Source organism: Podarcis bocagei (genome assembly GCF_964188305.1).
Source record: "Podarcis bocagei genome assembly, chromosome: 16".
Lineage (NCBI taxonomy): Eukaryota > Metazoa > Chordata > Lepidosauria > Squamata > Lacertidae > Podarcis > Podarcis bocagei.
The window spans coordinates 3,993,590-4,017,243 of record NC_138142.1 but is presented as its reverse complement, the minus strand read 5'-3'; the positions used below and the strand labels follow the sequence as shown (position 1 = coordinate 4,017,243).

Below are 23,654 nucleotides of genomic sequence, written 5' to 3'. Positions count from 1 at the left end.
ATACAGGCTTTCGCTGAAGCTTGGAAATGCGCACCAACCCCTCTCGCTCTCCAGGCTTCAGGAAGCTATCAGCAAGCCTGGGGAGCCTGCGGGAGTTCCCGCAGGGCTGCCTAGGCTGCGGATAGCAGCCTGCTGCCCGGCATGCAGGCGCCCTGAAGCAAAGCACCCTGCACGGGCGCCCTGAAGCAGAGTGCCCCGCGCTTCGGGCAGACATCGGCCAGCCCCACAAGCTCGGGTGACAGCGGGGAGGCGCCGCGCAGCCATACTGCTGTTCCCTGACCTGGTTTGGTTTCCCCGACCTGGTTTTGGGGGGGAAACAAAGGAAATTTTTTCCCCTTTATTTCCCCCCCCCCCAAAAAAAAATTAGGTGCATCCTATGGGACGAAAAATACGGTAATTTTAAATCAGACCTTGTTGCTGCTTGTGCCATTAAAACACAACCTTCTTTGGTCCTCAGAATTTTCAACGCACGCCTGGAATAGGGGATCCAGATCTTCCTGGCAGGCTTAAGCACTCAGTACACTGTGGGTTAAACCACAGAGCGTAGGACTTGCCGATCAGAAGGTTGGCAGTTCGAATTCCCGCAGCGGTCTGAGCTCCCGTTGCTCGGTCCCTGCTCCTGCCAACCTAGCAGTTCGAAAGCACGTCAAAGTGCAAGTAGATAAATAGGTACTGCTCTGGCGGGACGGTTAACGGCGTTTCCGTGCGCTGCTCTGGTTCGCCAGAAAAGTCATGCTGGCCACATGACCCGGAAGCTGTACGCCGGCTCCCTCAACCCCAGAGTCGGTCATGACTGGACCTAATGGCCAGGGGCCCATTCACCATTATTACCGAAAGGAAAGACCAGATTAACTCACTCTTTCTCAAAACACAGCAAAGGCTCATGTATGAGAGATGAGAGCTTTGCTGATTTCCACTGGGAAGTCCTCTGTTTCTTTGTGTCTGGTTTTGAAGCTGTTTGTTTCTTTCCAGTACAGTGGAACCTCGTGTTACGTACCATCCTCCTTACGAATGCTTTGGCTTCCCAGCTCCACTAACTTGGAAGTAGACGCTCCTGGTTGCAACCTTTGCCCTGGGATGCGAGTGGAAGTCACGCAGCAGGAGGCGCCATTAGCAGTTTCCTGTTACAAATGGACCTCCGGAACGGATTAAGTATGTAACAGGAGGTACCACTGTAATTTCTCAGGAATGGGGAGAGGAGACTTCAGGAGTATCAGATACCAGCCTCATTATTACTGCGTTTCTGGGGGTTAGAGCAGAGAGACCTAACAAGCAAACAAACTTGTGTATATACTGGTAATTAAAACTGGGTGTCCAGAGAACTTTGTCCCATGGTATTTCCAGGGACTATCATATACTGTAATGCATATGCAACTGACTGGAGTATATTTTGCCAAAGCGTTTTCTACGGTGGAGGGTGTGCAAAGCAAGGCCTTTCCCTCACAGCCGGAGTGGTAGAGAAGCTGCAGCCCCCCAAACCTTGCTGGGCTTCCAGCGGCCCTATTTGGCCCTTCGGGCTGAGGCTGCTTGGAGCCACAAGGCCCACAAGTTTCCCACTCCTGCTGTGAAGCACAACCTGCCCCTGCCATTTTCTCAGCTGCGGACACAGGCTTGATGACATGGACAAAAAAATAGTCTCCAAGAACATTTTAGTTATCCGCTTGCCTCTACATATTTATGTTAGTCCTTCTAGTCACTGAAATGTAACAAAAACCAGGAACTTGGCCGTCGCCCAGTTTGCAAAGCATTCCTGTGTCCTCAGCAGGAAGCCCTTTTGCCTCATAGGCCTGCACTAACATTTCTGCACTGATTTACAATGTTTTTTGCTTAGGAACTGGTGGGATCAATGTTGCTACTGTGTTTTAATTTACCATTTTCACATGTTTGTATTATCTTCAAATCACTTTGAATTTTATATTGTAATTTTTTAAAAATTAAAAAGTTGTTTCAAACTATTTTTAACACTGTTTTTAATTGTTGTAACCTGATATTGAGCAGAGTTTTTACAAAGCAGTTTGTGACACAACATGTCTGTCTGTCTGTCTGTTTCCACACACACACACACACACACACACGTTTATCAAATGTGTAGCTCCCTCCGTCCCACAACTATCACAACACACTCGGGACAGCTTGCAACGGAACATCAACACAACATCACAGTTTTTTTATGGTGGGAATGTCCCTAACATTCTGGTCTGAGGTTTATGAATAAATATCTAACAGAACTCCTCTCCACAGCTCTCCTTGCTACTCATTCTGAAAAAAAGTTTGATCTGGATGTTGGTAGCCAGATAGGAAAATAGGAAAATATACAAATTTTGCATGTCTCCCTATGGTATAACAACTTGGAGAATTTGGCTATTTCAGAATAAATAACACACAAGCTGCAGGTCTTCAAGAGCCCTGGAACGCTTCTTGGCCATCCGACGGAACTTTAGTTCTTAAGTTTCAGAATCAGGTGCACAGCACTCGCCATTGCGCCATTGTGAGAATCAGGGCAGTCTTGAGTTAGTGTTGTGTGTAACCATTTCTCATGCATGTGGTATTATATGCCATGCCACGCAATTGCATTATAATTTAGTTTCCTGGTATTGTTGACTGGTATTTGTTGCTATGCTTCACATTTAAAAACACTGTTTTCCACCCCGTCCCCATCTCCCAGCAGCGAGAGGTTTCAAGGGCTCCAACCTGTTCCCTGAGGTGGCTTCATGGGAATGAGGCTCCACTGGAGACTCAGGAACAGAAGCTTCAGATCCAGATATATAAAGTGGGGCAGAGAGAAAGCAAAGGTCCAGAAGGTGGGGATGGACCTAAAATAATTAACGGTTCTGCAATATCTTTATTAGGACAAACAAAAATGTCACAAATGTTGTGCCACTCTTTTGCGACATTTTGGCCAGTCCTATTAAAAGGATTTCTGCTGGGGGTTTTCCAGCTGTACACAATTCCCCACCAGATTTGTAGGGGAAGGCCCCAGTGACATAACTGTGGATTCCCACAAGCCTCTGTGTTTCACTCAGTTCCAGGTAACTTCTTTCTAAACAACCCCTTAGAGCTCTTTGAGAGTATCCCGTGAGAATGTGTAGATAATGCATGGCAACTCTTCACTGGGACATGAGATGGAAAGACCATGGGAGAAAACCAAGCGCTCATGGAAGGATGCAGCAAGGCCTTTTGAAGCAATGTGATGTATGTTTAATATGCCATGCCATAAATAATTGTACACTTGCCAGGACAATTGTTTGTATTTCTTTTTAGAGTTTTAAAAATAAATAAAAACTTTTAAAAAAATAATAAGCTTTTGATGGTCCTTCATCCAAGACTCCTGAAGAACAGCCCTCCAGATGGCAGTAGTATGTTAATGTTGGGGAAGGATCTCAGAAAAAAACAACCAAGTGGGATTATCCGCCATTAGTGCACTGTTTTTGCATCAACTGTGTCCACACTACATTTAAAGTTCTGTTATACCACTTTAATAGTCATGGCTTCTCCCAAAGATTCATGGGAAGTGTAGTTCATGAAGGGTGCCGAGTTGTTAGGGACGGCCCTGGTCCTCTCCCAGAGCTACAGTTCCCAGAGTTCTTTGGGAAGACAGACTGATTGTTGAACCACTCAAATTGTAATTCTGGGAGGGGAACAGGGGTCTCCTAACAACTCCCAGCACCCTTAACAAACTACAGTTCCCAGAGTTCTTTGGAGGAGGGACGCCCAGTGCTGGATTTACGTATAAGCTAAATAAGCTATAGCCTAGGGCCCCACTCTCTTGGGGGCCTCCAAAAAATATAAAGGGGGAAAAACCTGGGTGTACGTTTCCAAAATATAAGATAAAAAACATACAATAAAACCTACATACAGCAACAGTGTTTGTGTGTTGTGTAGGCTCCTGTAATCATAGCTGTCAACTTTCAGATTTGAAAAGAAGGGATCAGCAGCCTCACCTGTCCCGGAGACAGTCTACGGGATATCTAACAATCCGGGATAGCAGCGGGAAGCAGTGGGAAACGGCGCTAGAATAAGGGAATTTCCCGCAAAAAAAGGGAAGGTTGACAGCTATCTATGATGTAAGTAAGCAATGGTCCCTACTTGCTAGCCTGCTCCCTAAAATATCACTGGTTTGCTCATTTCTGCATATAGGGTACCTACATTCTGCATGTGCAAATGGCTTTAGGTACCTATTAGGTGCATAAATTATAGCATATATTCAACACAAAAAACAGTAACCATTTGTTGTTGACAAAGGACAGCTGGACATAGAAAGGGCCCCATTGCCGCCAGTAGCTTAGGGCCTCATCCAACCTAAATCTGGCCCTGGGGAAGCCCTTGCTACTACAGTGGTACCTCGGGTTAAGTACTTAATTCGTTCTGGAGGTCCGTTCTTAACCTGAAACTGTTCTTAACCTGAAGCACCACTTTAGCTAACAGGGCCTCCTGCTGCTGCCACGCTGCTGGAGCACAATTTCTGTTCTCATCCTGAAGCGAAGTTCTTGACCTGAAGCACTATTTATGGGTTAGCGAGTCTGTAACCTGAAGCGTCTGTAACCTGAAGCGTCTGTAACCCGAGGTACCACTGTATTAAAAGTGTTCGGGTGTGTAAGACACACACACACAGCCTGTACTTTGGAGCAATGTCTATTTAACAGAACGTGAACGCTATTTGATTCCACCATGTGCATATTTTCTTTTTTTTTTAACAAAACATAAAACATGTTTTAATGATATAAAATAAATCATGTTTCTCAAGAAAAGAAAAAAAAGTGTTCGGGTGTGTGAATGAGACCCAGCCTGAGGGTCCTCCCCTTTCCCCACTCACGCCTTTCCCATCCCGGGTCGCAAGTTCGTGCAGCCTTCGGACTTCGCACGCGGCTGAATCCCGCCGACGAAGCAGCCGCGACTCCTCTCCTTTCCCGTTTCCTTTCCTCTCGCGGAGTCCCGCGCACTTTGCCCGCGGGCGGCAGGAGGAGCAGCGCCTCCGCTTCCTCGCCCCCAATCCGACCTCAGGCGCTGCAGGAGGAGGAGGAGGAGGAAGGGAGCCGCCTCTTTCGAACTCGCCCCCGGGAGGCGGAGCGGCGGGATTCGCCCTCTAGAAAGCCCTCCGGCTGCCTCCCGCGGGGATCGCGCTGCTGCTTCTTCGCCGCCCTTCTGGCTCCATGGCCGGCCCGGGCAAGCCGTGCGCCGGCTTGTACAGCTTCCTCTTCGAGTACGACACGCCGCGGATCGTGCTGATCAAGAGCCGCAAAGTGGGGCTCATGAACCGGCTGGTCCAGCTGGCCATCCTGGCCTACGTCATCGGGTAAGGCGGGGGCCGAGGGCCAGCGAGGGAGGAGACCCCCGGACCTCTCTTCCCCAACAACGTGATCCCCTACCCAGAACTGGGGAAGTGTAGCAGGGGAACTCCCTTGTTGCCAGAGGAGGGTAGTCCTTGAATTCCGTAGGTGTCTACTCGGAAGGAAGCCCCTCTGGAGTCCACTAGGATTGACTTACAAAGGAGTTGGTTGCAGCGAAGTTGTGCTTCTCCAGATGTTGGCTGCACACGCCCCATATGCTGAAAGCACTTTGCCCTCCTCCTGAGATTCCTGGGTGCTTTAGTTTACCCCTCACCGAGCTGCAGTTCCCAGCACCCATCATGAACTATAGTTCCCATAATTCTTTCCAGGCTGGGGGAAGAATATGCTTTACATGTATGCATTGGCATAGCCAGGATTTATGGGGGGCAGGCTTTATGTTGGCAGGGGGGCAGAACCTCAGTTAGTTAAGTGTAAACTCCCCTCGGCAGTATGCAATTTATTTATTTCTGCCACAGCAGCAGCCAGAATAGTGCATGCTATTAAAAGTCACTTGTAATAAGATGAAGAAGGTTTAAAATTGGATTATAAAGAATATAAGGCTTTAAGGACATGCGTGAACAAGTACTAAACAATGGAACCAAGAGGGGGAGTGGAGGGAAGTCAAGCAAAAATGTGGTTTAAAAAGTTGTCTATGATGTTTTCTTTTTCTTTTTTATGCATTGTTGTTATTATTTTTATTTTGCTGTTATTCTTTTTTGGAAAATTAACAAAATGTTATCCAAAAAACCCCCACAGAATAGTGCATGCTAAAAATTGGCAAGAAAAATACTAGCAAAAGAACAATGGCTGTATAAATGGACAAAATACGCCGAACTCGCAAGCATGGCAGCCTAAATAAGGAATTGGGATGGAAAACAAATAAAGGACGTTTGGGGGAGTACTTAAAAAAAAGTTGATACTAAAGCAAAGCTACAAGTAGGGGTAATTATCTGAACAACAGTAAATACAAAGATAGACTAGAAGGGGAAAAGTAGGGTGGATTAATATTTGGATATTCAACAATTACAAATGCCATGGCAGGCTAGGCTAGGCTGGGAAGTCTATATGGAAAGAATATTTGATGGCAAAGTATGATATGTAAATAGAAAAATGGAAAATGCATAAATGATGGGAAGTGGAGGAGACCAGTAACACCTGCAGGTTTCCCTAACTGTGCAAGACTAAGGGGATAAGCTAAAAAATATTTCCCCCAAAATGTGTCTGGATTTTTACTTCTTGAAAAATGGCAACCCTACTTAAACCTAAATTCTGAGGTGGATGTTTTGCCCCCCCCCCTTCTTGCAGCTGGGTCTTCGTGTGGGAAAAGGGCTACCAAGAAACAGATTCAGTGGTGAGTTCGGTGACCACAAAAGTGAAGGGCGTCACCATGACCAATACTTCAGAGCTGGGGCTCCGAGTTTGGGATGTAGCCGATTACGTGATTCCGCCTCAGGTATGTACACAGGAGCTGAATCTCATGAGGGCTTTGTGGGTATGAGACATACTTCCTGTTTGTGGTCAGGAGTCTCTCTGCCTTGGAGCAAACAGGGACAGTTTTTACTTGCTAGATCTTCAGAGGAGACCATTAGATCACAGGACTAAAGTTAAACAGAGCCTAAGACATACAGCGGCCGTCTTTATGAGTGTTAGTAAGAAATGCCTGCTTTTTGGGGTGGCCGACCAGCCAATTGTTCAGATCCATTCCATCCTGGTTTCATTCCTGTGTTTAGTACAGAACTTGTATTGGTCTCCTGGGTAGGTAACTTATACCAGAAGAGGGACAGAGAGAATGCAACCTTTTTTCTTTTCTTTTCTTTTCTTTTGGTAACATCTTTATTGAAAGTTCAAAAAGTACATAACCATATGTGCACCAAACATGGTGAGACGCAAAGAAAAAAAGAAAAAGAGAAACAGAACCCGTGCAAAAGGGAAAACAAAGGGAGGAAGGGGGGGGGGAAACCAAACTTTTACAATGTTGTTATTGTACTTCACCAGATCTTAACCCATTACAGTACAGTGGTACCTCTGTATAAGTCCGCCCCGTCCAGCATCCATTTGCGTTTTGTCGAGCGTCCGGGGCTCTGGAATGGATTCCGGACTCAAAACAAGGTACCACTGTATTTGTAAGAATGGGTTCCAAATATCATTGAATTTCTCCATGGCAAGTCTGTGTTTATATGCAAGTTGTTCATATGTTGCGAGTTTGTATAAGTCTTCAATCCAATCATAGAAGGGAGCCACATTTTTATTTCTCCAATTCATCAGAACCAGTCTTTTTGCTGTGGTCAGGGCACGGAGAGTCCACTCGTATTGTCCTTTTGTAAGGTTCCATGTGCTGGGTATATAATTCAAGAAGATATTTTGCTCTTTAAATGTAAGGTTGTTCTGTACAGTTCTGTTGATGGTTTCAGTTACCTTCTGCCAAAAGTCTTTCAATATAGGACAATGAAAAAACATATGTTTTAGAGAAGCAGGGAGAATGCAACCTTGTTGATTCTGGACCTTTCAGAGTCTTTTGATGTCACTGACCTTGTTATCTTTTTGGGCCACTTAGCCAAAATGCGATGGAGAGACTGGATTCTACTCACAGAATAAAAACTGGCAGTGATCTACCCCTTTTGGGGGGAGAGTTCAGGTCAAAGTTGTTTTGAGTAAAGGGGAAAGGGGAAAGGGGAAAAGTCACTTACCAAAAGATTGCTAGGGAAACAATCTGCCTCACAGCAAAAACTACGTCTTCCATTCCAGCAAAAATGGAGGATGGCGAGAGAGGCCGGGGCCAATGCTCTTATGCCACCGCAAAGGAAAAGGAGCCCACGGTCAACAGCAATCGACCGGAACCTCCCAGGGGTCGACCAGTTGGTCGCGATCGACCTGTTGGACATCCCTGCTCTATGGTGGGCCTTGTTTAGAGGGCATATCTCAGAAAACTTGCAGCCTGTGGGATACAGCATGTACTAAGCATTCCCACTTGATAGCCTCCAGATCAGGGGTCGGCAAAGTTTTTGTGGCTTGGGCCGGTTCACAGTCCTGCAGACGCCGTGGTGGATTGGAGTGTGTGTGTACGCATGCATGCATGTGCAAACGCTATTTCCAGCACGGATGAGGTGTGCGCAGCTTCCCATTGGCTGCAGGAGCTTCCTTCAGCCAATGGGAAGCCAGCCAGCATCACGGAAGGTGGTCCGCGCTCTGCTCTGCGCCGGTTTAGCGCAGTGCACGGGAGCTGACTGAGTGGGCAGTGGGGGTCCCCGATCGGGCGGCGAGGGTCCATGGCCCGGTTAAACAACCCAATGGGCCGCTTGTGGCCCTTGGGCCTTAGGTTGCCGACCCCTGCTACAGATTTTTGGGGCCATCAGTGCCAACAGTGAGGACGACCAATGGGAGTTGTAGTTTGAGGGCGCTATTAGTGTCCCTGGACCTGAGCCCCAGATCTAGTCCAGCATTCTGTTCCCACAGTGGTCAGTCAGATGCCTCAGGGAAGCCCAAGGCAGGACCTGAGAGAACCTCGTCTAATCCAAGAGGACACTTTGCAAATAGCTGCCAGGCCCCTCCTAGTAGACTGTTGTGTGGAATAATTTCTTCTCTGTCATAGAACTCGGTTCAATATGTCTTTGCAATATGTCAAGGCAGAACGGGTGTAAGCTTCCTCTGTTGATTCTCTTTTACGGCCGTTGTGAAAGAATGATAAGGTCAGCTCTGCTGATTCTTTCCTCTTGGCTAAACCTCAACTTCTCCTGTTTTATGCCTCGGCCTCTGATCTCTGCAGCTTGCGGCTTCCTGGGAGCCACACTTCCTCCTAGTTGTTCGCACTGTGACTGAGTCATCTCCCTAAACAATCGTATTTGATTGTTGTTTTAAGCATGTATGAAAGCATTTATCCTTGGATCAATATGAGCTTGGTATAGAAATAAAAATCTACCGTAATAATAATAACAACAACAACAAACATTATACCCCTCTTAGGCCACATTCACACCATACATACATTTAAAGTGTTACAATAACACTTTTAAAAATTGAATTTTATTAACATATACATATTACATATACAAAAGAAAAAGAAAAAAGAGAACATAGTTTTACAAATTTTAACATAACCTGCAATTATTCTGACATATACATACAGAAAAAGAAAAAAGAAAAAAAATTAAAAAAGAAAGAACAACAGTTCCATATACACATCTTTGTAAGGAATACAAGCTGTCCTTATTCCCGTTAGTAGCCTCCTTCTCTTCTCTTTTTACAATATCTCCTTTTCTGACTTCATGCCCAGATTTATATCTTGACTTCCCTCTACCCTTATGTGGTTCTTAATAACTCGTATTTCTGGTTGTCTGTATTCCATTAGTAAGACTGTGGAAAAATTTCCTGTGGAAATTTTATCTACAGTAAGCCAAGCAAAATCCTGGAAACCACCTTTTTCATATAATGTATAAAAAACATCCCATTCTCTCCTAATTCTCTCATTTGAATGATTTCTTATTATTTCTGTGGGTTTAGCCAGTTCCAGATACTCACTTAGTTTTAAGAGCCATTCTTCTTTTGTTGGCAATGTGTTACTTTTCCAATATTTTGCAATCATGATCCTGACGGCCGTGATTACATATAGAAAGACTCTTTTTGGCCTTTGGGATGTCTGTTGTAAAGATTCCTAATAAAAATAACTCTGGGGGTTTTTTTTTGGAAAAGTGTATCTAATCAATTTTTTAATTCTTCTTTTTAATTCTTCATATATCTCGTCCCAGACTTTTTTTATTCTGGGACATGTCCACCATATGTGGAATAGATTCCCGTCCTTATGGTTGCACCTCCAACATTTACTACTATTTAAAAATTTTATTTTAGCCGATTTTGCTGGGGTCAGGTACCACCGATACATCACCTTTAGGAAATTTTCTTTAATCGTATAGCATGACGGAAATCTTAATATCATTTTCCCAAAGGTTTTCCCGCTTGTCTAGTTCTATATTATAGCCAAAATCTTGGGCCCATTTTACCATTACCTCTTCATCTTTTAGATGCCAATTTTGTAATATACATTCTTTTTATCATTTGAAAGAAGTTCTTTAACAAGATCAGATATTATCTTGTCAAGTCCATTCTTGTTTTTATTATGTTCAAAACACCATTGAGTTGGTGGTACTGCAACCAGCTTATACCGATTTGTTTTAATATACTGTATTTCTTCAATTTCAGTTGGTTATTTTCTTCTTCTAGTAAATCTTTATATGTCTGCCAATTGGTACCCATATTTTTCCTTTTAACAGCCATTGCCTCCATTGGTGATAACCACCAAGGGTTTTTCAGCTCCAAAAGTTTTTTATTTCTTTCCCATACTTCAAATATTGCCTTTCTGATAATGTGGTTGCGAAATCCTTTATGTATTTTCACTTTATCATAACCCAGATATCCATGCCATCCAACTATGTGCTACGATAACACTTTAAACAGTTGTGGCTCACCCCAAAGAATCCTGTCAAAAGTGCCACCTTGCTTAAGAACAAAGTATTCAGCTGTAACACCTATGCAACAAATGAGTTAAGGAACTGAAGTGAAACTGGAAAGAAGCCATCTAGTCTAAAAACCTGTAACATCTACCTAAAGCGAAGTAACTGAACATAAGCAGCTGAAGTTTAAAAGAAGTTGTGCCTGTAGCATCCATTAGATTTAGTATAAATAATAATAGGTTATCTATTTTCTGAAAGAACATTATCTCCTGAGACATCCTTTGCTTTATCCACTTTGTTCTGTTAAATAAATCTTTCTTATTTGTTCAACTTCTGCCTGAGTCTCCCAAGTACCAAAGTTTTCCCTCACACAAAATCCATAAAGATAACCTGTGGTGGTGATTATAGAGTGTGTACGTAGTTTGGGTCCACAGCAATTGGTATATAGTCGAGGGTTCTGCTACAGTAATTGGTGGCAGCAGTGGGATCTGCTCCATGGGGCTCCCCTTGAAGACTACTAAGAAAGAGCAGTTGGGGCAGAATGTTGCTGCCTGGCTGTTTATGTGATGGGGGTGGGGGCTCACATTAACCCAATCATTAAATCCTTACGCTGAATGCCTGTGAACTTCTGGAAATTATTCAAGGAGATGCATTGAATCATATACCAAACCTGCAATGACTTGGGACCTAAGTACCTTCTTCAGTACTTCCCTATCCATGTACAGTGGAACCTCTACTCACCACCATCATCCGTTCTGGCGGCCCATCCTTTAGGCAAAACGGGTCGCTGGGCGAAGCGCCATTGTGTGCATGTGCAGACAGCGGCAGCTGCTTCTCTGTGTGCGGAAATCGCAGCAAACCTGGTATTTACTTCCGGGTTTGCCGTGGTCACGACTTGGATCGGGCCCAAGTAGAGGTGGTCATAAGTAGAGGTTCTGCTGTACAGTCGTACCTCTGGTTGTGAACTTAATTCGTTCCAGAGGTCTGTTCTTAACCCGAAACAATTCTTAACTTGAGGCACACTTTAGCTAATGGTGTGACTTCCGCACGCATCCTGGGGCAAAGTTTGCTACCAGGAGCATCTACTTCCGGGTTACCGGAGCTTGTTACCCGAAGCATTCGTAAGGAGGATGGTACGCAACCCGAGGTTCCACTGTACTGTACTAAGGTGTGCAGATGAAGGCACAAGACAAGGCATTCTCGGTTAATTTAGGGAATTCCAAAGCATAATTGGTTATCCCCACATTGACCTAATTGAGACACAAGGTGTAAACCTCTTTGTTTATCCAGGCTTTTGGAATGCTCTCAACCTTCTTGCTGACACTGTTACCTTGTATATGTTTTGATGATGTATATTTGATAACTGTATTGTCAGCCAATGGGCAGGATTGTCCCATTGGGAGGGATGTAAGTACAACTTGCACTTGAACAAGGGATCAGTAAACAAAAGTTTGGCTTGTGGGTTCCACTGCCTCACCTTCTGTCTCCAGATTGTCACCCCAGCTCAGTCTGACCAGCTCCAAATCTTGACCCGTTGATAATCTCATGTTGTTGGTGCAATAAGCTCTGACACTCTATGGGATGTCCAGTTATTTCACCTAGTAGCAAGTTGTTCTTCCTGACCTCAACTCCTGGGCAAAAAGTTTTCTTGCTTCCACTCAAAATTCGCCTTTCAACTGCTAATGGAAACTGTGCTGATGGTCAATGATCTACTGCTCTTTCATTCTGAGCTGCTAAGATGCCCATGATCATATTTTAGCTTCTGAGCCATTGGTTTGTGGGGAACGGGGCAGTAACCACCTTTTCCTGTAGCCCACAGAGGGACATTTCAATCAAAGTTTCCCCTTCTACTGAAATGAGCTAGGCCTTGATCCTGTCTGGCTTCTCCTTGGGAAACACCACCGATCCAGATCGCTGTGTGAAGCTGAACTCGTTCTTTTTTCTTTAGGGCGAGAACTCCATATTCGTCATGACAAACATGATCATCACTCAGAATCAAACTCAAGGACTCTGTGCAGAGGTAGGCTTCCACTAACATAAAGCTTTCAATGCTCAGAATTCATTCGTCTTTTGTCTGAAACCATAAAGGAAATGCTGTGCAATTTCGGGAGCTGAGTTGAGGAGTTGGCCATTCAGTTTACACCCCAGGGCCAAAGTAGTGACGCCATCTTTGGGGAATTAGGATTTTAATAGCTGCTGGTGTTTCAGGGTGGAGCCAGCCTGCTGATAAAAGTAGGAGCAGCTACCATGAGCAAACACTGCCGGGTCCTCAGTTGGCTATGCTGGTTCCAAAGCAGAACCAGGGAGAGAAGCAGAGGGGGTGGGAAAGAGGGTTGAAATCCTTAGGAAATAAATTACGTAAATTTGTAGCCTTTAGAAACCAGAGAAAGAATTGGTTTTTTGACCTGGGCCTTAGGGGGTTTAATGCCCAGGGACCCAGCAGTAAAGGTAAAGGGACCCCTGACCATTAGGTCCAGTCGTGCCCAACTCTGGGGCTGCGGCGCTCATCTCACTTTACTGGCCAAGGGAGCCGGCGTACAGCTTCCAGGTCATGTGGCCAGCATGACTAAGCCACTTCTGGTGAACCAGAGCAGTGCACAGAAACAGTTTACCTTCCCGCCGGAGCGGTACCTATTTATCTACTTGCACTTTTTAGTGTGCTTTCGAACTGCTAGGTTGGCAGGAGCAGGGACAGAGTGACCGGAGCTCACCCCGTCGCGGGGATTCAAACCGCCGACCTACTGATTGGCAAGTCCTAGGCTCTGTGGTTTAACCCACAGCGCCACCTGCGTCCCTTGTGAAGGTGGTTTTTAATTGTACAGTGGTACCTCGGGTTACGTACTTAATTCGTTCTGGAGGTCCGTTCTTAACCTGAAACTGTTCTTAACCTGAAGCACCACTTTGGCTAATGGGGCCTCCTGCTGCCGCGCGATTTCTGTTCTCATCCTGAGGTAAAGTTCATATATATATATATATATATATATATATATATATATATAACAATTTCAACATAACAATTTATGAGTCCAAATATTCAATTACATTATTTCCCCCAATCCCTCCCTCTCCCCCCCCCCCCGGACTTCCCTCAGCTCCCCTCTCTGTCCCCCCCCCCACATATTGTTCTCTGCATATTATAAAATTGTACATATCCTTGCCTTGTCTATCATATATTCAACTAATAAATTTGTGGCTGTTTATTCAAAACCTGCTAAGGAGTCCAAGTCATTTTGTTGTCTTTTTAAGTAGTTTGTAAAAAGTTCCCATTCTTCCTTGAAGTCATGATTGTCCTTGTCATGCAGTTTATATGTCAACTTGGCCAATTCCGCATAGCTCATCAATTTTTCTTGCCACTGTTCTTTCGTTGGGATTTCCTCGTTCTTCCATTCTTGTGCTAACAAGACTCTTGCCACTGTTGCAGCATACATAAATAGGTTTCTTATTTTTCTTGGCAGGTCTTGTCCTACAATACCTAACAAAAATGCTCGTGGTTTTTTTGCAAATGTCATTTTTTTAAAAAGAGAGAACAATCTGTAAATTTCAGATTCACTTTCCACAATTTTCCCCAGTCCTCAAATTGTATGTTATGTCCTATATCTTGTGCCCATTTAATCATGACTGATTTGACCTCCTCATCTTTTGTTTCCCATTCTAGCAGAATACTATATGCTTTCTTCAGCAGCTTCCCTTCTTCTTCTATAACTTCCTTTTGAAATCTGGAAGTTGTATAACTAAACCCTTTCTTATTATCTTCCTCAACATCTCATAAAGTTGTCTATAGCGTAGCCAACTCTGAAAATGGTCTTTGATTTCCTCAAACTCTTTTAATTTCCATTTCCCTTCTTGATCCCTCAGTAGATCTCTATATGTAGGCCACTTCCCCTTTTTGCCAAGTGGTTTGAATAACGAAGCTTCAATTGGTGATAGTCACCAAGGTGTTTTTTGCTCTATTAGATCTTTGTACCTTTCCCATACCCTGAGGTAAAGTTCTTAACCTGAAGTACTACTTCTGGGTTAGCGGAGTCTGTAACCTGAAGTGCTTGTAACTCGAGGTACCACAGTATGACACCCCCAATCAGAAAGGAAGAAGACCTACATAACTCCTCCGGTCTTTTTTCTCTGCATACTATTGTTTTAAATTGTGATGTTTGCCAACTTGGTTGGATCAAAGTATTTTTAGCACATATCCCAATTTATGTAGATTGCCCAGTTTGCCTCTGTGCAGAATTCTGTCTCTCTCTTTCTCTCGTTGTTTCCTTCCTTCCTTTCATTGAGTGAAGAGCCCTACTTGTTAGCTCCTGCTTATTTGATTTATTTCAATGAATCCAAGCATAGTGGATTAACTAGTTCAGAAAGAACTTTTTTGTTTTGATGTGCCCCCATGCAAACCCTTTCATAAGCGCTAGTTTTGGAGGCCACGGGGTGGAGGGAGGGGGCATGGCACGCGCTGCCCTTCTGTTTATCTGCACCATCTTCTTCCTCTCCAGTTTCCAGATAAAACCACACGGTGCCATTCTAGCGAAAACTGCACGGAAGGATACGTTGGGACACACAGCAATGGTAGGAGCTGGTGTGGTCTTCTTTGTGCCTGCTAATCATTTTGCTCACTTTTTTTGATAAAATCTTGACCTTGAGATCTGCAAACATATAGATAGGGCAGCATTTCTAAGCGGGAACTGTATCTTGCAGATTTCAAGGATATTGTGCAATGGTGTGATTGACTTCATCTGTAGATACTTGTTATGGTTTTGGAGGGGAGGAATGCTGATTACTCAGTTGGGTGCTGCCGCCCCCTAATTCCCCACACTTCCCTGATGGCAAGCCATTTTCTCTCAGCCTCAAACACCATCACCGCCCTCTGCAAGAAGAGGGTGGTTCTGGCCTACTGTTCATAGGAAGATGTTAAGTCTGAAGCTTGACTTACACATGTGGCAGCAGAAAAACTCAGAATCATAGAATCATCGAGTTGGAAGGAACCCAAGGGTCATCTAGTCCAACCCCCTAGAATGCAGGAATCGCCTTTAAAGCATCCGTGACAGGAGGCCATCCAACCTCTGCATAAAAACCTCCAAGGAAGGAGAGTCCTGAGGCAGCATAGTTCTTGCTAGCATAACAGTTTGCTCTTGGTATCCTTTCAGGTGTCCAGACTGGGAGGTGTGTTCCATACAGAAACTCAACCGAGAAAACCTGTGAGGTCTTTGCCTGGTGTCCAGTGGAGGATGATGAACATGTTCCCAAGTGAGTGTCTTAACTCTAACAAGTTGCTTTAAAAAAAACCCAACCATGACTAGGTGCTGAGATACTTCCACCAGGTAGCTACGGTCAGACGTCTTTTGGAGCTCAATGGTGTTGACAGCCTTTGCTTTCCCAGGCCTTCAGGGAAGCAGCATTTATTGGTTGGCACTGCTGTGGCCTGGTCCCAAAGGCCATTGGTTCCTTCCCCCATAGCCGTGGGTGGGATGCTCAGCATTCCCCCCTCTGGCTACATTGGCATGGGCAGAAAGGCCTGTTTGAATGGGCCAATCAGGGGACATTGGGGGCGGGCAGCCTTGCAGCGCTATAAATGGAAGGCTTTATCTAAGGTCACCCTCTTTGGATATCACCCCTGCCTGAGTGAATTTGGGGTGTTGTGTGTTCAAAGTGTGCACTGACCTATGGGGGGCCAGACCACCTTTTTGAAGTGAGATTGTTGGATTGTTGCCTTGTTGCTAGCCACGATTGTCAGGCATAAAGTGAATCGCATGTTTCCACTGAGACATTCTCTTTCTCCTCCCTGCCCCATCCCATCCCCTGGTCCTTTCTCGATCCTCTCCAGACCAGCTTTCCTACATAATGCTGCAAACTTCACCCTCCTGGTAAAGAACAACATCTGGTACCCCAAGTTCAACTTCACTAAGTGCGTATACATCCCCCCCAATCACTAACGTCTTTGGGCTGTGCTCACTGGAGCATTAATCACAAGTTGTTGGGTTCTTGTGCTAGCAGGAAAAAGAATCAGTCCTTGTATTATTTGTGTCACAATATAAAATCACAGCACTGAAGAATTCAGCAGTGCTTTGCCAAGCATGGAGGTGGCAGGGTGGGATGGCTCTAGGTTTCCGGGTTCCCTTGGGCAAGACCATGTCAGTGGGAGACCCTTCCTCCCACGAGCCACTTTGCTCACTGCCATTGTTTACTGGTGCTGCATCTACTTTTCTTAGGACTGCAGTAAGCGGCCTTATACCAAGCCAGGCTCACTGGTCCATCTGTCTACACTGACTAGCTATGGCTCTCCATGGTTTCAGGTGGGGAATCTTTCTCTAGCCCTGCCTGGAGATGCCAGGGATTGAACCTTGGACTCTTGGCATGAGCCACTGCCCTTCTCCTAACACTGGCATTGTGGAACAGCAGCGGCTTTCAGCCAGGATTAAGTTTGCAGAATGAATAGAGATGGCTTATGCTCATTCTCTCATTTCAAAAGCTTGCCAGAGATACCCCCCCACACACACCTTTTCCTAGACAACAACATCTTTATGTGGAGTGGGCAAGGCAGGTGTTTCTAGTTCAGTATACAGGAAGTTGCACCCTTTGGGCGGAAGGGCATGATATAAAATTAATAGGTAAATCACCCAGTGAGTTCCCCAGATGACCTTAACTCTGGAATCTCTCCCTTCTTCCCCACCCAGGCGAAACATCCTCCCCAACATAAGTAAATCATACCTCAAGAACTGCAAATACAATGCCAAAACGGACCCCTTTTGCCCCATTTTCCGCCTCCGTGATGTGGTTGAATCTGCTGGTCAGAATTTCCAAGAGATGGCTGTTGAGGTTGGTTAGAATCTGTGGTGGGAAAATACGACAGGAAGAGTGATAATCCAATCTGGAGCCGAGTGCAAGAGTTGCGAATTAGATTTTTTTTTAAAAAAATACTTAGATTTATCTTCCTTTAAAGATAGGATAAATTTTCTATATGCACATAGCATGTATGCACCTCGGGCTTTGAGACATATGCGTTCCTTCCACTGGAGCTCTGGCCAGGCCACAGACCCCTCCCCTGCCCAGGCCCCACATGCTATCAGCTCCACTCCACAGGCTCTTCCAGTGCTTTCTCATGTCCTTGCACCGTGATAATAGCCTGGATGATAAGCAAAACTGACCATGGAGTGCAGTCCTCTGTGCAAAGGCTGTTAGCTGCGACACCAGAATCTGGGAGCCTCCAGTGCAGGAGAACAGTTGCTTTACGCCTCACTTGTGGGCTGCCAAGAAGACCCTCGACCCAGCCTCTCTTCAGGTGGGGGGGGCACCTGGAGAGAAGGGCCCTAAAGGATGCTCTCAGTGTGCAAGTGCCGGCTGGTGTCTGGCAAGGGCAGGCCTTAAGACTGCCTGCCGTGTGGTGGTGCTCCTTAAGGCTGCCTCCAGCAAGAGCTGCTCCTGTGTGCAGACTGCCTGGCCAGGCAGGGGGCCTCTCTGTTGCAGCTTCTCCTGTCAGAAGCCCCCGTGTGTTCTGTGCCTCAGGATGGGGTTTGGGCCTCACCCCTCCTTGTGGCAGTGTGGGGTCGGCCTGCGTGATGGGGGGGGGGCATTGATCCGCAATGAGAGCGGGAAGCCTGTGGGGCAGCTGCCCCGTGAGTCCACTTCTGAGCAAGCCCCACAAGGCGGCAGCTGCACCGCGAGGGCCTTCGTTTCCTGTTTAATGTCCAACCTCTTCCCCCTCCTCTTGAGTATGCAGCATATTTGAACAAGGGCAGCTGGGTAACAGTTTGTACAAATGGTGCTCTTTGGCAGATGCACATTATAAGGAGCAAATATTTAACTTTCCTTGTTTGGGCTTGCTATCTTCTCAAGATCAAGGCCTCTTTCAAACAATGAGCTTTGCTTCTAGTCGCATTTGCCAGTTGCATTTCCAAAAGGCTCTTTTTGCTAACGCCTCAACTTGGTTCAGCCGTGCAAAGTGTAAACTTAAAAGTGTCCAGTTCAGAACTGCTCTTCACTTGCCAAGGTGGATTTATGCAAGCTGTGCTGTTCTTTAAGGCCTCAGTCTTCCAATCTGTAATACTGGGATAATAGTACTGACCAAACTTACAGGGCTATTGGAATAATCATTGTGAGAACACGTTAATGTGCTTTGAACATTTGAAACAAGCTGTAGAAAAACCTTTACAATTATGTCAGTCTGCAAGTACCCCTTCCATTTAGATTTCATCAGAGTGTTTTAAAAACGTAAAACTTTGCTGCTAGACTCAAGCCTTACAGCTGCATTCAGAACACTCAGGCAAACTGGCGGATGGGGACAAATGACAGCAGCTTTATTATATTTTGAGAACGTGCATTGAGATTATATTGTTCATAAACCACATGGGAAGGATTTGTATCCTGAAAAGTGGGATGTAAATAATTGCAATAAATAACTGCATTTTATGGTGCAATATGTTTGGGCATCAATGAGACCTAGAAACTTGTCCCTCACTTTCTTTTTTTGTACCAAAATTGACTTGGGTTATGGTGGATGCAGTGTACACTACACTCTGTAGAAAATTTTGTGCATGGTCTGCTGTAAAAGACAATTGCATCCGTGACCATGGGGGGGGGGATGAATGATGTCCCATATGAGGGCTGTTTGAATTTAAATTGAATGCACTGTTTCGGTTTCTACAGGGTGGAGTGATGGGGCTGCAGATCAGCTGGAACTGTAATTTGGACAAGGCTGCCTCTCATTGTTTGCCAAAGTACACCTTCCGTCGTATCGACAACAAGGATTCTGACCACACCGTCTCTCCAGGATACAATTTCAGGTAGGGTGGTTTGGGGTAACCAGGTCTGGGAACCTACCATGGTATAGCCTCTAGCCAAGTCAAACTCTTTTGGTGCAGGGTCTGATGTCTGGAGCAGGTGAAGAGTGTGTTTGTTTAGGTGTGATTATTTGTTGGAAGAGTTGGCTTATGCTGTTGATTTTTAATTGTACTGGTTTTACTGTGATGCCTGTGAGCACTTTCACTTGATGCAGAGCACCAGTGGAGACCAGTTGCTCTGGACCAGTGACCCACATGAATTTGTGTGTGCAGCAGCTCTGGAGCAGACACATCAGGATTTCTAATTGGGTTATGAGATCCCTGAAGATTTGCAATGGAGTGCGCCTCCAGGGGTGAAGTCAAACCACTGTGTTAGCAGCACTTACGTGACCTCCCTGGGGCACAAGCCAGGGCAGTGTTTATGGAGGTCCTGGGCTGCCCAGAGGACAAGACCCACCTCTCCTTTTTCTTTTCCCAAACAGATTTGCTAAATATTACAAGAATGCTGGTGGCAGAGACTCCCGGACGCTCATCAAGGCCTATGGAATCCGCTTTGATATCATGGTGTTTGGCAAGGTAGCTACCTGCTTTTGCAAAGGGCATAAGGAGGCCAGCTGCCTCTGAGTTTAGCGTGGCTGCGGCGACCCTCAGATGGCACCAGGCATGCTTTGTTCCCTTAAGAACGGGGAGAGAGAACCCAAATCTCATTTAACAGACGGCCCCATGTTTGAGCCCTGGCATTTCCAGGAAGAGTAACCAAGACCTTTGACCTGCTACCAGTCAGAATAATTCTGCTGTCCTCAACTTTTTGGGACCCAACTTTTAAACACATTCTGTGACGTGTGACCACATTTCTAGTTGTTGGTTTAAGTATGTCCACCTGCCTCCTCCACTCATTTCTTTCTCTTTCATAGAAACTGTGAATTTTTGTGTGTGTCCAACATCTTTGTCTTCCTGAGTTGTTGAATGTTCTGTTGCACCAGTTAGTGCTGGAGGTTTCACCACCACAGACATGAGACAATTCAGACAGTCACAGAACGGCCATCCTTTTCTTACAAACAAATGCCATAAAGCCGGCCTTCCCCAACCTGGTGCCCTTCCCAGATAATGTTGGACTCCGACTCCCGTTGTTCCTGACCAGTGCCCATACTGGCTGGGGCTGATGGGAATTGGAGTCCAACACCACCTGTCGGTGGAAAGTTGCCATAAATGAATAGGAGAGCTATCGGAAAAAGGACTTGTGAATAACTTGTGTACATCTGTGTGTTTTTTAGGCAGGAAAATTTGATATCATTCCTACGATGATTAACATTGGATCTGGCTTAGCCCTGTTTGGTGTGGTAAGCCCTTTATTCTCCCTCACAACTGGTTTCCTTTTAATAAGGTGTTAGAAGAAACTTCAACATTTGAAAATAAGTAAAATCTCTTTTTTGCCTTTGAATCTCAACTAGGCGACAGTCCTCTGTGATATCATTGTCCTGTATTTCATGAAGAAAAAATATTATTATAGAGAGAAGAAATACAAATATGTTGAAGACTATGACTTGGTAAGTTTGCTTTGTGTTAGGATTTGCTCCCATAGTTTTCTCTCTTTGTATCTGTTTCTTCTTCCTTCCATCTCTCTCTCTCTCTCTCTCTCTCTCTCTCTCTCTCTCTCTCTGTCTTTCCAGAAGGAAAAGAATAAATATGGATGTGGTACATCCATTCTTTCTTCCCCTAAAAGAAGCTTGGAAACTATATTAAGGATTGCTAACAATTCTTGGTGCCACCATATAACTAGACTTTCCTGTGTGAGACACTGTGAGAATTTAAAAAACCATTTATAATACCAAATTCCCACCTTGGTTTCTGGCCCAATGGCCCTGTGGCTTCATTGGATGTTAGTCACTTTCTTTTCCTTTATAGCTGGGGAACCTGTTGCCCTTCAGATGCTCCCATCATCCTATTGATCAATGTGGCTCCTACAGATAAATGTCATTCGAATATATTAGGCTAGAGCTATCTAGCTTCTCATGGGGAATGAAGATTTACCATAAAGTAGATAGACTTGTGGTGGGTGTTCTTAATTTAAAAAAGGGCCTGATTTCAGCTGCTTGCATTTTATAAGGCATAGTAAAGATACATTTTTAGGGGCTAACCAGGCTGGGATAGCAGGCTTGTTGGTTTTTGAATGTCTGATGTAGATTTTTTTCAATTTTTTTGTTCTGTATGGGACAATGACAATAAAAATTATTGTATCGTATCGTATTGCTAGATTACAGCAAATTGTTTTTAGAGACGAACAGGCCGAAGGTCCATCAAGTCCAGTGTGTGGTTTTCAGAGTGGCCAACCAGATGTCTCTGGGAAGCCCAAAATCACCACAGCGCACCTTGATCAGTTTGGAGCACAGTAGGGGGAAGAGGCCTTGGTTCATTGCCTTATTGGCAACCTTTTGCCAGCTTATTAGAAAAGTTTGGTTGGCTTTTTGAAAGTGTGTTGCTTTGCCTTAGCAAGTGCCGCTCCTGTAGAACCTTGTAGGGGTCATTCCGGCATTGCAGGGGGTTGGACTAGATCATAGCTGTCAACCTTCCCTTTTTTGGCGAGAAATTCCCTTATTCCAGTGCCGCTTCCCCAGATTGTTAGATATCCCATAGACTGTCCCCGGGACAGGTGAGGCTGCTGATCCCTTCTTTTCAAATCTGAAAGTTGACAGCTATGGACTAGATGACCCTTGGGATCCCTTCCAATTCTAAGATTCTACAATTCAATGAACCTTACAGGATAATTTGCTTAGGAAATTTCCCTTGGGGCAATGTTAGCCAGATTCTGTCTTGTGTCTTGTTGTTGTTTTTGCACTGACTTCCCCCTCTTCTTTCATAGGAAGCCAATTCATCCTATGGCTCCCAGGGAGAAACTCAGGAAGGCTGTCGCATCCGATGACCAACCCAAAGTGCTGATGTCCAACAAATTTCACACATGCACAGGCTGTGAAGGGGAACAGAAACCCACAGAAGTTATTATTCTGTTCAGTCTTGCTTCCAATATGGATGCCCTGATAAAGGGAATGTAAAGATTGTGATATTCTGCAAATAATGATAACCACTTTCTGTGAAAGTTCTTTTTTGCTGGGGTGGGGGAAGATATTTCAGGGACCAGCAAAGCCCTGGATAGTCTGGGGTAATTTTGAGGGCCTCCTAAAGTTGTGGCAATGGAAAAAGCAAGTGGTCTGTTTTCCCCCAAGTTGCTTCTAGGTAGGATTCCTTCCCTTTCTGCCCCCTTCCGCCCTGGTTCCTCTGCATTTCATCTCCCCATCTTTGCTGGATTTAAACAAGCTAGATCTTCTGCTGCCTTCCTTGCAGAGATCCCAGTTCCTATTCTTAGCGGGCGATAGAATCCCCAGCATTCCATGGGGCAAGGAAGGCGCTCTGACCTGTGAACTACATGGCATACTGCCAGTCCTTTCCCTTTGCACTTTCCTTAATTTTTCTCCTTTAGAATTCAATTCCAAACTGAAGGAATGGATATAGGTCAAAAAGAAGTAAATCTGTACATCCTTGCACTTTTCCCCTGTCTAGATTACATGGGAGCAAAAAGAAAAGTTGATTAATGTGAATGGGGGTGGGATTTTAGGGGAGAGATCTATTTTGTGGAGAAAATAAAGCTATTGGAAACTTTCATCTTCTTGTGCCTCCTTCCTGTATGGGCAGCCTGGAATGCAAAGCTGCAACTGAATATTCGCACAATTTTAATTCTGTGCAAAGTAAATGCTAGCAGAATAGATTGGAGACTGTGTGTGGTGGAATCAAGCTGCAATCTTCTGTGTTTCAAAAACTGTTGTTTCAGAACTTGTTTATCTGCTTTTAGGGAAAAAGTCAGACCTCTGCAGAAAGGGGAGATACAAATGCTGCAATCTGCAAAATGTATTTATTTTAAAATACTTCCATCCTGCCCTTACAATCCTGTCCTGGCTAGAAGTGGTGGGAGTCCAAATATCTGGAGGGCACCAGGCTGGGAAGGCGCTTGCATTATATCGTGACCCTGATGTAGGACAGGTGAGGGATAGCCAAGGCATCTTGTGGACCTTTCTGGGATGTCCTTAAGCTGCAGGTAAATGTATTCTCTCTCCCTCTCTTTT

General features: G+C 45.0%; 1 protein-coding gene and 1 long non-coding RNA gene across 3 annotated transcripts; one reads left to right on the top strand and one right to left on the bottom strand.

The window, feature by feature from the left end:
- Window positions 1–350: 350 nt before the first annotated feature.
- On the bottom strand, window positions 351–4,958 carry LOC308575682. The gene is made up of 2 exons (XR_014002914.1): window positions 4,814–4,958; window positions 351–3,379 (listed from the first exon to the last, which is right to left on the bottom strand). It is a non-coding gene; the product is annotated as an uncharacterized lncRNA (long non-coding RNA).
- Window positions 4,959–5,125: 167 nt separating this feature from the next.
- On the top strand, window positions 5,126–23,194 carry P2RX4 (purinergic receptor P2X 4). Of its 2 annotated transcripts, XM_081174477.1 has the most exons (12): window positions 5,126–5,293; window positions 6,633–6,780; window positions 12,720–12,791; window positions 15,259–15,331; window positions 15,910–16,009; window positions 16,587–16,667; window positions 17,437–17,578; window positions 19,406–19,542; window positions 20,022–20,115; window positions 20,814–20,879; window positions 20,991–21,086; window positions 22,400–23,194. In XM_081174477.1, exons 1-12 carry the CDS (start codon window positions 5,151–5,153, stop codon window positions 22,457–22,459), a joined length of 1,212 nt encoding a protein of 403 aa, XP_081030603.1. In that variant the 5' UTR covers window positions 5,126–5,150; the 3' UTR covers window positions 22,460–23,194. The 2 variants fall into 2 exon arrangements, with proteins under 2 accessions (XP_081030603.1, XP_081030604.1); XM_081174478.1 differs by lacking the exon at window positions 12,720–12,791.
- The last annotated feature ends 460 nt before the right edge of the window (window positions 23,195–23,654 follow it).

What these genes read in the sequence shown, in the direction of transcription:
- P2RX4 (XM_081174477.1), top strand. Translation starts at nt 5,151, where the DNA reads ATGGCCGGCCCGGGCAAGCCGTGCGCCGGCTTGTACAGCTTCCTCTTC. An exon ending in TCTCCAGGATACAATTTCAG is followed by an intron (nt 19,543 to 20,021) that starts GTAGGGTGGTTT and finishes TTTCCCAAACAG; the next exon opens with ATTTGCTAAATATTACAAGA. An exon ending in GCTTAGCCCTGTTTGGTGTG is followed by an intron (nt 20,880 to 20,990) that starts GTAAGCCCTTTA and finishes AATCTCAACTAG; the next exon opens with GCGACAGTCCTCTGTGATAT.